Source organism: Apaloderma vittatum, unplaced genomic scaffold, assembly GCF_000703405.1.
Source record: "Apaloderma vittatum isolate BGI_N311 unplaced genomic scaffold, ASM70340v1 scaffold12612, whole genome shotgun sequence".
NCBI classification, from domain to species: Eukaryota; Metazoa; Chordata; class Aves; order Trogoniformes; family Trogonidae; genus Apaloderma; species Apaloderma vittatum.
In genome coordinates, this window is record NW_009704194.1 from 1,757 (window position 1) to 17,664 (window position 15,908).

General features: G+C 39.9%; 1 protein-coding gene across 1 annotated transcript in view; it reads left to right on the forward strand.

Annotated features, from left to right (window-relative positions):
• Positions 1-2,544: 2,544 nt before the first annotated feature.
• The window catches only part of MYO9A (myosin IXA), a gene marked incomplete at both ends in the record, with an annotated part of 69,812 nt that continues 56,448 nt past the window's right edge, over positions 2,545-15,908 (forward strand). Inside the window, 6 exons of the mRNA XM_009864948.1 lie at positions 2,545-2,639; positions 5,670-5,732; positions 6,622-6,721; positions 9,117-9,173; positions 12,342-12,439; positions 13,212-13,338. Of these exons, the coding sequence (XP_009863250.1) occupies positions 2,545-2,639; positions 5,670-5,732; positions 6,622-6,721; positions 9,117-9,173; positions 12,342-12,439; positions 13,212-13,338 (540 nt within the window). The remainder of the gene's footprint in view (positions 2,640-5,669; positions 5,733-6,621; positions 6,722-9,116; positions 9,174-12,341; positions 12,440-13,211; positions 13,339-15,908) is intronic.

The following is a 15,908-nucleotide window of genomic DNA, read 5'->3' on the forward strand; positions in this document are numbered from 1 at the left end:
TGTTCCGGAGTTTTTGGCTGGTGAGCCACTTGGCAGCTTTGAATCAGTGAAATAACACAAACGGAGGAGAATTTATTTTTAGGGAAGTAGTTATAACTCATTTTGTGTTCTCCAGGCCTGAACCATTGTATTCCACCCTGGTCGCAGAAGGACGCAGTGTCCTATGCGAGTATATATAGACTAGGCGTGCGTAAATTGAATTAATAGCACCTCTTTTTTAGAGCCCAGTAGTCCTGTTAAAGACACACAGTGAGTAAACCAAACAGAAAGGCGTTAAGGCGTCTCGAGTAAAACATTGGGCGTTTCTTGAGCTACTTTTTGGCCCTTACCCAGCGTGGCTCTGCCATAGAGCCAGCCTTCAGCTTTCACGAGCTGCCGTCCAAAGAGCTTTCTCGTTTGCATCAGCAATAAAGAAAAATGCATGAAAGAGGGATATTATGGGTTATGATTTTTCTGTAGGCGTTTTGGGTTATAAAATATAACGTGGCCTGGCGTGTTATTCCAGAAAAAAGCTCCTAAAAAAAAAAAAAAGACGACGCGTGCAGTTCGCTGCTTCTGTACTTGAAGTGCTTTTCTCCTGACACTAAATGTTCCTTGTTACAGAATAAGAAAGATTTATTCCTGGGTAAGGTTCTTTCTAAAGAAATCCTAATAAATAGACCTTATTTCTCTCTGTGAGCTGTTACTTAAGGTATAAGCATGGGGAACCAAACAAAAAAATTCTTTCGATGTTGTTTTTTTGCTTAAATTCTTGATTAAATGTTATGAAAAGGTGATTAAAATAGGGCTCCCTTCCATTTGGTCTTTTCAAGTTCATGTTGCTCAACGTTGTTCATTTGTCCTCAAGTGAGCAACATTAATTAGGTATATGGAAAATATATCTTATTGCCAAAATGTGATGTCTTAGGTTATGAATGATCCTATTGCAGCGAAATGCTCATAACATAATTAATATAATTTAAATTTAATACCAAATATATGACAGTGTGCTATCTTGTGTTGGAATATCTGTGTATTCTGCTCAGCTGAAGTAGCTGGAGGAGGATGGGTAAATCCTTTCGAAATATTGAATAGCATCTTGTCTTTTAATGCCCAAATGGCTATTTCTTTGGGGAGGAATAAGCAGAAAACAAGTGGGAGGAGCCAAAAAAGATGTGGAACCTCTGTAGGGGAGTGTTCCTTAGGTGTGTGTCTGAAATCGTCTCTGGAGTATGATCTGCTTGCTTGGCAGGTTTCGACGATCCCGGAACTTATTTTAAGTCAACTCAAGTGAATTCATATGCAACAGCTTGAGTTTAAACAAATCCCTGTATTCAAATAGGAAAAAAAAAATTCTGTGAGCAAACCTCCTGCAGTTCTTAAGTCATTAAGTCTAACCAGATTGCTAAATAAATCTTGCCTGGGAAGGTAAAAGTAGCTGTGAGGGCACATGTTGCGCAGGTACTGGGGATGTTGACGGCCTTTTTGCCCAGGTTTCATTTCATTTGGCCTCCTTTTTTTTTTTAATTTTTTTTTGCTTTCGGTGGCAAAGTTAAATCTGCCAAGGTCATTTGAAAAGCTTCAGATTAGAGATGCAAAGCCCCTTTTAATCTTTTCTAATAAATAGCTGAGTAGGGAATAAATCTATCGGGAGCTTGGAGCTGAGCTCTGATATTAAGCCTCAGCACAAACTGTATTTGTCATTTTAATTCAACATCCCTACACAAACAGCACTTAGAAATTATCTTGTGTATAATTACCTTTGAGAAGTTTGGCTTGGAAGAAAAGGTGAATGATTATCAAAACTGGTTTAATAAATGAAACATTAATTGGACCTGGCAGCTTGACAGCTTCTGTCACCGGGGGCTGGACGATTATTGAAGTGATTCAGGCACAACTGAAAATCTGAGTTTTTCGGGAAGCCGAGCTGCAGCTCTTACAGGTTTCCAATAGCTCTTCTGCTCAGAGATTTCTTTTGAGTGGCAATAAACGACTCTCTGGATTAGGTGCCTCGTTAAGGCAGGGTTTTAATAAAAGCTTTGCGTAATGAAGACTTAAAAGCGTTTAGTTTTTTGGAAAAACAACAGCAGTAAATTGAAACGACGGCCTCTGAAATGCTGGAAATATTCTGGGGTTATGCTGGTGCCATATATGACACTGTCTAAAATCTGAGTCGCCTTCAAAGCATATTTTCCTCCTAATTCCATATGTAATTAAAAAGCAGCTTCCTCTAGCTCATTAAAATGTAGAGTCTTGTTGGAGCAGTGTGCTTTTATATTTATTTAAATGAATATAGACTGTAATAACTTCAAATATTAAATCTCTCATACAGCTAACACTTTATTTTTCAACAGCGTTTATCTGCCCTTGAGAAAAACAATACAGTTCTCAGAAACTCATTGTATTATTTTGTAGACCACTCAACCAACTTGCACCATATGCTTTTTATTAATTACACAACAAGAGCAAAAAATCCCTGAATCACGATGCTGGTGAAGTGCATCTAAATGAGGTCGAGGTGGTGGCTTTTTGGACGTAAATGACAGCATCTCTCTCTTTCCGCAGGCTTTTGGAAATGCCAAAACGGCCCACAACAACAACTCGAGTCGCTTTGGCAAATTTATTCAAGTGAATTATCAGGAGACGGGCACCGTGCGAGGGTAAGTGGGAATCGGGTTGAAGATGCTCTGTGGGCTCTTACCTGCCTGAAGAGGCTGTTGCAGGGGACACAGAAGAAAAGGTAATTTTTGAGGGGCCAGTGTGGTTCCCAAAATGGAGAGGGGCAAAAACAGTATGTCAGAAACATATGGATGAAACCTTTGAGGGGAGCTTAGCTAAGCCTGGCTTTGGATGATTTACATGGCAGCAGGTTGTCACAAAGGGAATCAAGGTAACCCTGAGCACAGGGCATTGTGAACCCTGCTTTTTGTCCAGGTTAATTAGCTCAGCTGGAAAAACAAAGGGTCAAAGTGGCTTTCCAGGGGCTGTATAATTTCAGCAGCTAGCTAAGAGATCTCTTGCTGGGACTTTGTTGATGTTTTAGAGAACAACTTTTAGAGTCTTTTTTTTTTTCCTTATTTTTCAGTACAGCAGTATCACACAAATAGCTTCCATTAATTTTTTCAAATGAGCTCGAGCACTCCTTGTACCTTCCTGCTGTTTTTTCATCCTACGTCAAATATGATGTTATTTATTATTTCTTTTATGTCCTTCTTTAATTCTGGCGAACACTTCTCTTAAAAGGATAAGCTTTTTTTTTTAAAAAATACCTACTGAACAGGAATCCAACAAATGTGTTAACAATTTGTTATCTTAACACGTCTTGGCAGCTCTGTGGAAGTGGCCTCTACTTACACTTGGCAGATAGGTGCAAGTAACATTGCATTTGGGTGCTCTAGTTCATAAAATAAGAGAAATTTTCTCTCTTCTTTAAAAAAAAATCCACTTTCCTAGTCTTTGATTGTGTGGTGACTGTGCTTTGCCATAAGCTTGCAGTGCTGCCCCAATGGAAAAAAAAAAAAGGCGTTAAGATAAACCCTGTGAGCTCTTCCTGGCATACGAGACCACATTTTTTTTTTTTTCCCCTGTAGTGTTACAGAGAAAATCATGAGTATTTTTGGTTTTTTTTAAAACCCCAGCTTAGATTTTAAGCATCATCCCATGTTTTGCATATTATTTGCTTTGCTAATGTAACTGTAATTTGCAGCCCTGAATCAGAGTTTTGCTCTATTTGGAGGCTGAAAATAGCAGCTGAGGATTTGCTTACAAACTCTATGAATGTAATGACCCAAAACTTGAAGCTAATTTAAACCTGAGAGATGCAATAGGCAAGAGATTTTGTAGCAGCCAGCCCCACCCTGTGAAATGAAGTCTTTGAAGACATCCGGAAAATCAATGGGAGCATGAGCCGTGGCTACAGCCAAGTGCGTTACCATAAGACTTCATGAATTTCTAATGTTTGCTTCGATGATAAAGCGAGTTCTGGAGGAAGGGCTTCGTTCCTCCTAAGATGATCAAAAGCCCCAACATCTGACGTGCTCCGTAAAAATTGCAGAAGAGACAGATAAGAGACGTTTTAATTAAAAAGCAACTGGTGTCATGGTAAATCTGCATTGTGGTGTGAGGCTGGGTCTCAAACACGTTGGTGTTTGTGTATGAAATCCAGTCTCAGGTTTTGGATGATGCTACTTAGGAGGCTGAGAACACAGGCTCTGTAGTATGCCGAGACGAGTGCCATACCTGCAGAACTCATTTGCCTTGCTCTTAAAGGTAACTTTGACATTACTGACAACAGTAAGTAAAAAGAAAGCATTTGGAGTCATCTACTCTTTTATACTTAAATCGGTTTTCGTTTGCGTTGTCACTTTGCAAGAGGGGACATGTTCTCCTTAGGAGGTGTATTCATTATGACCTTTGCACCTATGAAAGGCAGATTTGATCAAAACAGCATTTTAGTTGCACCTAGCAAAAAAAAAAAAAAAAGAAAATCAAAATTTAAAAAAATTTGCCTGGATTTAAACAGTACTTTAGACCCAATGACCTCTAGAAGACCTTTCCAACCTAAATTAGTGCATGAGTGATGATGATGATGATGGTGATATTATTATTAGTAGTAGTATTAGTATTGGGGGAGAGTGTATAATAAGATCTGAAGTCACAGGGGAAGAGGTGAAATGTCATGCTCCGGGCTGTTGTACAACAGCACGTGGGGCTACTACTCAAAGTGGGACCTGGGATGCTCTGATGCCTTTTTCGCTCACCTTTTCACTGAGCCTCCAGTGAATTTATGGTGTGGCTTAGAAAGGGAAAATTAGTTTCAGCTTAGAAAGGGGATACAAAAGAAACCCCAGCTTGTCAGCGAGGCTGTTGTCCACCTCCTCATCCTACTATGGCCAATGTTTCCCCGTCCATATGTGGCTGCGACCGTCGGTGCCACGTCACCGGGCGCCTGTAGCTGGAAAAGCACAGCTACATCGTCAAACCTGCCAATTATGATTCTGGTTTCTGAGGCTCTGTCATTACTGGTTAGCATTGTTTGGAAGAAAAAAAACCCGTCGAAGCTTGTTTTAGCTTGAAAGAAATATTTAATATGTAAATTCAGCATTTTCCTAATGGAGGCTCTTAGAATAAAATGTAAACTCCAAGAAGGAGCTTTTGCAATTGTTTATTTTTTGACCTTAGCCACGAGCTAACAACTCGAGTGTTTTGTTGAGAAGTGGCTCTTCTGGGAGAGGGAATGGTGATTTGGGAACCAATTCCTCAGCTAAATCTCATCTTGCCAACTTTTGCACGCAGATATATTTCTTTTGTGCACAAATCTTTGTCTGCAAGCAATTCTGTTTTGCTGGCTTCAGATTCAATAGGTATCTGAGATTCTTGGTTGCTGTCAAGATTTTCCCCTGCGCTCCCTGCCCATAGGCTAACGTATCTGAGCTCATGTTTTTCATATCCAAGTTAGTGTTGGCTTCGTATCAAACCAAAAAAACCTCAAAAGCCAAACATAATATTGGGCTTGTTCTGCCTAGGAAGACATTTATATAACTAAGTGAAACAAGGCTGCAACTTTTTTTTTTTTTTGGTGTATGTGTGCATACTTAGACTGAAAAGCCCCAGTAAAGCTGTATTCATTTAAGTTGAGTACTGGGTCAATGAATACTGCTTTTCTTTTTTCTTTTTTTTTCCCCTTCCAGAGCTTACGTTGAAAAGTACCTCCTGGAGAAATCAAGACTGGTCTATCAGGAGCACAACGAGCGGTAGGTGCCTTTATTTTGTTTACAGAGTTGGTTTTGACTTCTATATATGCCGACTGCGTGGCGCAGAGAGCTTGAAACCCAGGTTGAGCTGGCATGGAGGGTACTGGGATTTTTATTTTTTTTTGCTACTTCCAGTCATCTTTCAACTCTTGGTGCTTCTGTCTGTGTTTCCCTTTTGAAAGAGATGTTGCACAAGAACTTTTAAGGAAGTGCCCGAAGTTAAATAGTGCACGCAGCCTTGACAAATGACCTCTTGGGTGTTGCAGGATGATTAAACTCGATTCCTCCTGGAAAACGCATGGCACAAAACCCAGGTTTTAATTTTAGAAGCACTGCTGCTCGTTAATCCACATTAGAGTTGCCTTGAAGTAAAACAGGGATGTTGCTTGGGGAGGTTTTAGTATTAGTAATGTTCAAGTATTTTGAATATCTGAGTGGCTGTAAAAATTGGAGATTTTGTCATTCTGTCCTACAAAATTGAGACAACCAAAATCATTACCTTTCTAATGGGAATAAGGTACTAAAAATAATAATAACTTCTGCAGCACAAGGAAATAGGTCAGTTTGATGCTAATAAATGTGTAGGCATTGCACACATTTCTGAAGGAAAATGTGACTATGTTGGTTAGGAATTATTTGACTGTATTCTAGGGTGGTGGATGTCCTTGGCTGGAGAAGAGGGATCTCATTCTCCATTACTTAACTTAAACCTTTTACCTCACTGCATAGTGGGTACTGGCTGTTCCTAAACTGCGTTTGGGTCTGAGTTTGGAAGCTGGAAAATCAGATTGTGAGCTTTATATGCGCTCACCTGCTTAATGCTGCTGTTGGTTTTGAAGTCTAACGCTATTTTTTTTTTTTTGCTTTTTTTCCATTTATTTGTCCCCAGGAACTACCATGTATTTTATTACCTCCTGGCAGGAGCGAGTGAGGAAGAGAGATCAGCATTTCATCTGAAGCAACCTGAGGAATATCATTACCTCAACCAGGTGGGAATATTGTGTTGGAATATAATACACAGTCTCAGCTTTTCTAATGGTGGTATTTATTGCTAATAAAGACAATGTGGGGAGCACTAAAAATGGGTTGTCTTAATGATCTGTTCCAAATTATTGGATTTGACAATCTGAACACCTGGTAGTATGGAAAAAAAAGTTGAAAATCAATGTTTTCTGTTTCTGTCTCTTAGCTGGGATATGTTTATATTGCAGTTTTAATTGTCAAAGGGGGAAAAAGTGATAATTTCCCTGTTATCTGCGTGAATGTCATTTCCTCATTAACATCTGTCTGCTGAGTAGGAGGAAAGGGCAAAATGGATGATACTCGTAGTTCTTCAGGATATAACATCTTGCTCGTGCAGCCTTAATTCTGCAGCTTCATAGCTGGCTGTTAGCATGATCCTCTGAATTTAACAATATTGTAAGTTCAGTATAAATAAAACCACAGCAACCTTTGAAAATGTGCAAGTTAAAAATGAGCGAGGCATTGCCAGTAAATTCAGACTTTGGAAAATCCGGTTTAATTCAGATATTTGAAATGCAGTTGTCTACTGATGGATTGAAAAGAAAAAAAAATTTTAAAAAAAGCAGTAGGAGTATGTGGAAGAGTAAGTTATAGGTCAAGGATCAGGAAATTTGTGCAAATGAGTAACACGTTATGAGCTGAAGGCTTTTTTCCTCTGGCTTGGAACCTCTGGTGTCGGTTGGAGAACACGGCGCGATCTTCTCCACCATCTGTGCTGCCGTTGCACAGCGGGGAAAGTGCCAACACCGACTGTTTTGTCGAATTCACGGGTTTTGTTGGGCAAGCCGATGCTTTTGTGTTAGTCCAAAACATTGCTTTTAATTACAGCCCTTTTTTTTTTTTTTTTAAACAGCATCTTAAGGGTGCTAATATTTCAACTCAAAAATCCAACAACATGTAGAACACTAGTTCTGCATCTAGGGATGCAATAATTTAGGTTGAAAAAGTGATTTTAATCTAAATTAGGATGCTATGGGCAAGTGGGCTGGAAAAGGATGCTAAGGTACGTCCAGTGGATCGAGGTCTCGCCTGAACACAGTGTATGGATAATAGTGACCACCTGAGGTTTTATTATAACAATTTCTTAAATTTTCAGTAGTGAGGGTTAGCGTTAGCGAGACTGTTTAATGCTGACCAGTGTGGGAGAGTGGCTCCTTTAGGTGTGTTCAGGGTGTCATTTCATATTAAGGCTTTCTGGCAGGGCAGTAGCAATCTTCCTGTGCCCTGTAGGCAGAGGGCAAAAAGGAAAAAGATGGAAAGGAGGAATGGGAAAAGGAACTTTGGAAACATGAAAGGGGAAAATTATAGAAGGACCCTTGAGCACTTACAGTAGCTTCTGAAGTGTGTATTAGAGAACTCGCTGCCTTTTAAAAAAGAATGAGCTCAGAAAAGAACCTGTTTAACTAAAAATTAAATATTAAAATTGAAAAGCTACAGGGTATTGAACCAGGCTCCTTAAGTCAAAGACTGACACAGTCCTGCAGGCAAGCATTATTTTGCATTCTCCTGAGTTCTTTAGCTCACGCTGCATTATGCGAAACAAATGTGCATTTTGCATTGCAGATGAGGAACAATCTATGCAGGTATTTCACCAAAACGTGCTGTTATTTTGTTGGTCTGTAAATCAGAGAGCAAGCTTGAAAAAAAGGTTGTGTTTTTTGGTTTTTTTTTTAAGAACAATTTTTTATAAACTATCCCCTGAGTTTGAATGACTTCTCCATACCATACTAATAGCAGGTAGACCTACCATCACATACCCTGCAGCCTGCTGAATATTTTCTGTGCTAATTATTGACATTTATCGGTTTTGAAATTAGCAATTTGTGAGGTTAGATCCTTATTTTAAGTTCACCAGAAGCTCTGCTGTACCATGCATCTCTCCCTCTTGGGACTGCTGACTGATATGCACTTTGGCTTTTCTCAGCTCCGTCTCTGATTGGAAAAAACACAAATTCCTACAATTTCTTTCAAGTGACGCTATCTAATTGGTTGGAGAATTGTACTGCACGTGTCTCGAGCAGAGGTTGAGGGTAGAAATAAAAAAAATAAATCTACGCTTCAGGGTGATTTTTCATTAAGCTTTAGGTAAGCCAAAAGTTTCTCCAGCTGTGGAGAAAAAGAAAAGATGGTAAAATCTATTAAGCTCATTACATGAAAGGTCCTCACTATCTTGTAAGCAGGAATCAGAGCATCCTGAATGCAAAAGCATTTGAAAAAAATAAGTTACAGAGTGACTATGCAGAAGAAGCACAAAAACTGTTTTATCTGGGAAGTCGATGTTGGTGCCCTGGTTAAAGAGCAGGTAGTGGGAGTTATTTTGGGGTTCTGAATGCTACTTAACCCGGTCTGCCTTGCTTTCAGATGACAAAGAAACCCCTCAGACAGAGCTGGGATGATTATTGCTATGACTCTGAGCCGGTCAGTACAAGTACCTGCGTCTTCTGTGTTGCTGGTGCAGGGCTGCTGCTCACTTGAATTTCTTGGGTGCACCAAGACCTGAGCAGAAAATGAAGTCAGATTACGTTTAACCTATTCATTACCTTCTGCCTTCCTCTGCCATGCAGTGATGTCGCTTGTGATGATGTAGATGGGTTTTTTTCCCTTGCCCTTTTTTGGTTCCTTCCATCTGGAAAGCTTTGGCAGTTGGGTATAGTCATCTACTTTTAGCAAACTAAGGGGTTTATTTTTTGTTCCTTAGTATAATACATGATATAAAACATATATACATGGTATAATAGTTACATACATGATATAATACGTATATAATATGTTGCTTAGAGACATGGTTTAGTGGTGGACCTGGCATCACTCAGTTAGTGGTTGGACTTGATGATCTTAAATGTCTTTTCCAACCTAAACAATTCTAAGGTAATATATGGAAAATGGAATACAGCAGCAATGGGAAAATGGAAATTCCTTTCTGATAAACCAGCAAATCTGTGTTTTGAAGCCCTAAGAGGTGCATCAGTTCATGGTGGTTGTAGCAGTGTATTTGCTCTCCAGCTTCTGAGAGGAAAAAAAAAAAAAAAAAGACGAACCTAAAAATATCCTCTGCAACTGTCGGTGAGAAAATCAAATCCTGCTGCTACTCAGCATGCAAAAGCAATTCCTTCTCCTTAAAGTGGTTCTGCTGCCATGATAAGCCTTTCCAAATGGATTGACCCAAAAAAGGGAACAGTGAAGCTTCGCCCCCTTCTCCGGCTCCTTCTATGCAACCAGATTGGAGGTGATGGCTTCAGCTGGTGATGTGCTTTGGGTGTCTGTGTGTCCCACGATGGTCTCGGTTGGTTTTGTCTTGCACGGAGAAGCATGTTTCAGATCAGCTGCATGTTGTTCCCGCTAATTTTGCTGTGTGCTTAATGCTTGCTGAACTCTAGCTGATGCATCTGGAAGATTCTGAGGTAATCTGTGAAGGAGCCGGGTTTCACCTGGGCTCAAAAAAGTGTCTGACAGGAAGGTTTTGCTGCAAAATCCTTTGGAGGGAAAGAGAGTCCAACTCCCCAAGGTTTAAAAGTGTTGAATATTGTAATGGCAGCCTTAATATACCAGCATCCTTCATCCATCAGCGTCCTTACAGCTCCTACAAGAGTAGGGAGTGAAGAGCAGATGCTTCTCTGTATACCTTAATACACTTTACGACGTTGCAAAGACCTTAAGGAAATGGGTTAGGGCAATTGACTGGAAGAATTAAAATTAAAACTGAGCCCAAATTTGAGGCCTTCTCCTGGAGGGGCCACCACGTTATATGTCCTTATTTTGCACAGCAAAACTGTGTGCTGTTACAACTTCACTGTTTATCTGGTATTTTATTTTGCTCAGGGTCATTTTCCACGATACTTGTGGTAACTCATATCTTTACTTAGGATGGTTTGCTCTGGACCTCTCCCCCATAACCATGTACTCCACCCACTGCAGACCTAGGATTTATAAAGAAATTCTGGTTTTTATATCCTCTTGAAACTTTCCATGGAAATGCAGGGATTGCTTTGACATGACGACAGCAAGTAGGGAACTCGCTTTTCCTGGGAAACTAATTGCCCCGGCAGAATATTAATGCTGAGTTTGTTCTGTGGGCATGGACCTTGTAATGCTTGTCTGCCCTAATATCAAGGAAACTCGTTTTATTTAATTTTTTTTTAGTAATTATCATCCATTAGGAAACGGTACTGAGATGAAGCGCTACAGAGAGCATCTGTTTTAAAGTAGATAATTTGCAAAACGGCCTTAATGAGTTTGGCAATTGTTATGTAAATCGTTAATTAAATTGCCTTTGGCATAGATTGTGCTAGTTCTGAGTTGTCGATGGTATTTTGCTGTTGACTCGTGATTTAATTTTGGCTGAAGGGTGCCACAAAATCAAATTGTCTCCTGGAATGTTGAGTGCCCCTAAAAGCACCGCTTGGTATCTCTTTAAAAAAAAAGTATTAAAAAAAGACTTATCTACAGAGTTTGAGGGGTAGATTGTTGCCCTGCAGACTTCAGGTCCCACCTTAGAGGGTGTGTGAGAACTTCTTCAGGTTCTTCTCAGCGTGGTCAAGGAAGCCAGTTGGCCAAGGTTTGAGCTTAGAAGGGACAGCTCCTTGCCCTGATGTATTGTTTTGTAAATAATTGCACTGCTGATGCCTGCTGATCTTGTGTGTGTGTATATATATAAAACTATGTATTTATAGTGTGTGTGTATATATTGATATATGGTTTAGATATCTGTTGCATTACTTTGAATAATTATATATAAACACTTTATACATCTCTTAAGGGTAATTTTCAATCATCAGTTAATAAAAGGTGAAAGTATTTCTCTTCTAGTGAGTATTTCCTAAGAACGTGCAGGTGTGTTGTATCCTCGTTAAATGTTAAAACCCTACATGCATTGATGCTGCGCGTAATTTTAAGTGGTCTTGGTGTTCCACATCTGTAAATTCACTTTGTCTGTGCAGTGTTAAGTTGTTGTCCCTGAAATTTAAAGAAAACTCACATTTGATTTGGCTGCTTGGTTACCTGTTGAATGATCTTCGCTGTAGGATACACGTAAGCTGGTTTAGTACAGAATTGCAGAATTATTGGAGGAAAACTGTGTGCACTTGCTCGTGTGGTAAATAGGATTTACAGACTCTATGGCTACAAAAGACGAGCCAAAGCTGAAGGAACTTGGTATTATTGCTCATTTAAGGAGCATTTACATTCCCTATATGTTGGTGCAGGGCAATATTAATTGGGTCCAGAACGTCGCTGGGTTTTCCTGAGAGTATCAATATTACAGTATTTAAGAAGGAAGGGTCTGCCTGGCCACTGGTGTTCGTCCTGTTGGGTTTTTGTATTGCATATGTGGTTTTGGCTGTATCTGCGGTGGTGCTGTGATTCCCCCTCTCCCTGGGCTTACCTGTTGGAGTATTTAGCTGCAGTTATTCCCCATAATGTCCCTGGGGCCTCCTGGACATCTCATTTCCCAGTGCCAGAACTGTCTAGTCGCTGATGGAAGGCATGGAGATCACTAAATGATATTTCTGAAGGGGTGGCTTGGCCATCCGGTTGCGTTCGGGTCTTAATTTCTTTCCGAGTTCAAACCTTTCTGTTTGAACCCAACAGGACTGCTTCTCCGTGGAAGGGGAGGACTTGAAGCATGACTTTGAGCGGTTACAGCTAGCCATGGAGATGGTGGGCTTCCTCCCCAAGACTCGCCGACAGTGAGTTTACTTTCCGTTGTTAAGAGCTTGAAAATATATATTAGGTACTATAACCTCCATATTCAGTTAATAATTCGCCTGACGAGCTAATGTAACTGTTGTGCTCTACAGAGCATATCGGGCTGGTGAGAAGGAATAATATGTAGTGAGTTTCTTTGGATGGAGTAAAGCAATCAGTAAGTGTTGGGGCTGAGCAGAGTCACAGTAAATTCATGTTTTTGATTTCTTGCACGCTAACTGCTCTTGGCACACAAGCTCTTGTATTTCTCCTGCTGAGTTTTGCTCATTGCAGTTGCAGAAGAGAAATTTTTATAATGCATCCCTGTAATTCATGATAGGGAATTGGTGTCCCTATTTCGTGGGACATGAACAAATCCAGTTTCCCCCTTAAATTTAGGCAATTGCAGGACAGATATTTAATCTGGATATCTCGATTACTTCAGGATTTCTTCCTTTCTTATAATATGGGGTGTCAATTTGTAACTATGGGTTTGAGGTGTTCAGTAATTTTCAAGAAAGCCATACTGATGCCAGTTTAATAGTTGACTAAGTAAAAGTATTTTTCATTTGAGGCAAATTGGATGCTTCACTCGAGAATCATTTTTGAGGAAAACACTTGGAGACTTGGGATGTAAACTGCATCGGATTGAAAATTTGAGGAGCGATTCAAATACAAGTCGGCCCTTGGGTGTTTGGAGACATGGGTTGCTTTTTTTCATTAGCTTGAAGAAAGAACAACCAAGTCAAAATGAATTTTCTCTATTTTCTGTAGAATTTTTTCTCTGTTGTCGGCGATACTGCACCTGGGCAACATCCGTTACAAAAAGAAGACTTACCGGGATGACTCCATTGATATTTGTAACCCTGAAATCCTACCTATTGTGTCAGACCTGCTGGAGGTAAGCCTTTGCTTTTGATCCTGGAGTGTTCTTGCCTCTAGTTTAGAATGGAATTTATTTCCAGTCTCGTCGAAGAGTAAGTTCTACTCGTCTTGCTGTTCGTTTGGGCTGTTCATGTTTGCCAACGAAGAGTTATTTTTTTTTAATGAGGTTTTTAATGTATTTTTCCTTTTTCCCTTTACTCTCTTTAGGTTTAATTTCTGTGATTGAAATCAAAAAGATGCCAAAGGATACTGAAACGTTATAGTTGCTTAAAACAACTCTTATCTTTATCCATTTGTACTTGCCAGATGGTGTGGAAGGTTAATTTTTGCTACTTTTATGATAGCATCGAAAGATAACTTGTTCTTTTGTGTACGTGGGATGCTTTTCCCGTTCCTTCCGTTAAATAATGGTTGTACTGTATCGCTACCTAAAGAACTCGGGAATAGGTTTTTGTAGCGCTTCATTAATGCTTTGAATTTAGGGAGGGGAAAGCTTCTGTAAAATATGAGTGTAAGCAGCTGGATGCTCTTTGTATCTTGGCCTTGGAGCCTGCAGAAATAAACAGAAGGAAAATATGAGTTTGGAGGAGAATGCTGTTGATCTTACCCTGTTACAAATGACTGTAGCAAGCTTGCCAAGTTGTTTAAGAGGTAATTATTTATTCTAAAAAAAAAAAAAAAGCTTTGCATAAGAGGGTGACTTAGAGATCCGAAAAAGTTCCAGGCTTTGGGTCTTTGCCCTGGCTTTCTTCTGCAAACAAACTCTTCTGCAACATCTGCATGCTGTAAGGTATCGGGTTATTTTTTTGCACGGGTATGCGTCAAATGCTGCACTGGTTGAGCCAGATCCAACGGTGGCTGGTCTTGTTCAGCCCAGTGCTTACTCCCAGATAGTGTCAACCACACATAAAAAAAAAAATTACAAATAAATATATGTTTAACTTCACCATTTTGAAAAAGCACTGGCATCTGCTGGTAGCCGAGCAAAGGGATAGATTTCTGTTCATTGTGGTAATTCTGCTGCAAGCTAAGTGATCCTATGCAGCATAAAATTCTCATTAATAAGATCAGGACAACGCAAATCTCAGGTATGATTTTGTGAAGTACAGCACTGGGTGTTGCTTGTCCTTAAGGTTGCATTTATCTGGTAAATTTATCCATGAAATTGGAGACATTGGTTGTGCCAAGTCTAAACTTTCCAACAGACCCCTCCCTGTGAGCTGAAGTAAAGCTCATTTTCTGAAGAGGCTTGATTTCTCTTTCTGAAAACCTTGATTTCTGTTTCTTTGCAGACCTGAATAGATCTTTATGACCAAAAGATTTGTGACTATTTTTTTGACGAAAGCTTTGAAACAGATGATCCCCGTTCGGTCCCCATGTGTTGCCTGATCTAGTTGGGAGGCGTCCCTGCCCATGACAGGGAACTTGGATTAGATGATCTCTGAGGCCCCTTCCAGCCTCGGCCATTCTGTGATTCTGTGATCCTGAAGGTCCCTTCCAACTCCAATCGTTCTGTGTTTTTATGATCATCATGAGGAGCATCCATTGCGCTTCATTCGTTCTTTAGCTCCTTACAACTCTCCAAATTAAGCGTAGTAATTTCTTTTCAGCCAGAGACCAAAATTATCGTGAGCTTACTGGTTCGTGTTGGAGCTTCTGAGGACAACTGGGGGAATTTCTGTGCGACAACACCACCGAACAACTATCCTCTGTAGAATGAGATTTGACTCCCTATAAAACGAAGCAAATGTGCACATTTGTTTGAAGCACTCTCGGAAGGGATGGTGATCTGCCTCAGATTTGGTTTTTCTTAGATACCTGCCAATATGTTTTTAGTTTATTAAAACATCCAGAGAAGCATTTGTTGAAAAAGCAAACTGCCATATAGGACTTTGGCCAGACTCTGCAGATCATTCTTTCATTTACAGTAAGACCTTGATTCCATTTTTTTTTTTCAAGAATAGACATAGCGTGTGGATTATGTGAGGCTTTTGGCAGATTTTTCATGGCCTTTGTTTAAACTTTGCTGAAATGCCGTGCTGTAGCACTATGTCGAGGCTGCCTGATGGATCAAGCAGACGTGGAGTTCTCTGCGATCGCTGCAAATATCACAGGCCCTCTGCACAATTTTTAGGGGCTTGGATATAACTGAGGAAAACTCTTGTGTTTCTGAAAGAAAGCCTGGAAAGCCTCCTTTGTGAGCTTATTAACAAAAGCAATCTGTTAGAAAAGATCTAGACTCAGTTGACAGTGAGAGAAACTATTTTTCTTTTTTTCTTTAGAAGAACGAGGACACTTTAATTGTGTACATTTACTAATGCTGGAAAATTATCCGTGGATAGAGCGTTGAATAAGGAAAGCAGATTCTGTCTTTGCTCAATGGAGCAGCTTTATATTCAGCTTTTAGGCTTAGGTAACCAGCCTCAATGCAAATAAAGGTAGATTTGAGTTATCGAGTGTCCTAAATTAGTTCTGCCAGATCTTTTTTGTGTCGATGATGTTAGCTTTTGGAGCTAAAGTCTACTTCCGTGGCAGATTTATGGGCTCAAGTTCCTTTTCTGCTAAAAAGTTGTCTTCAACTTCCCA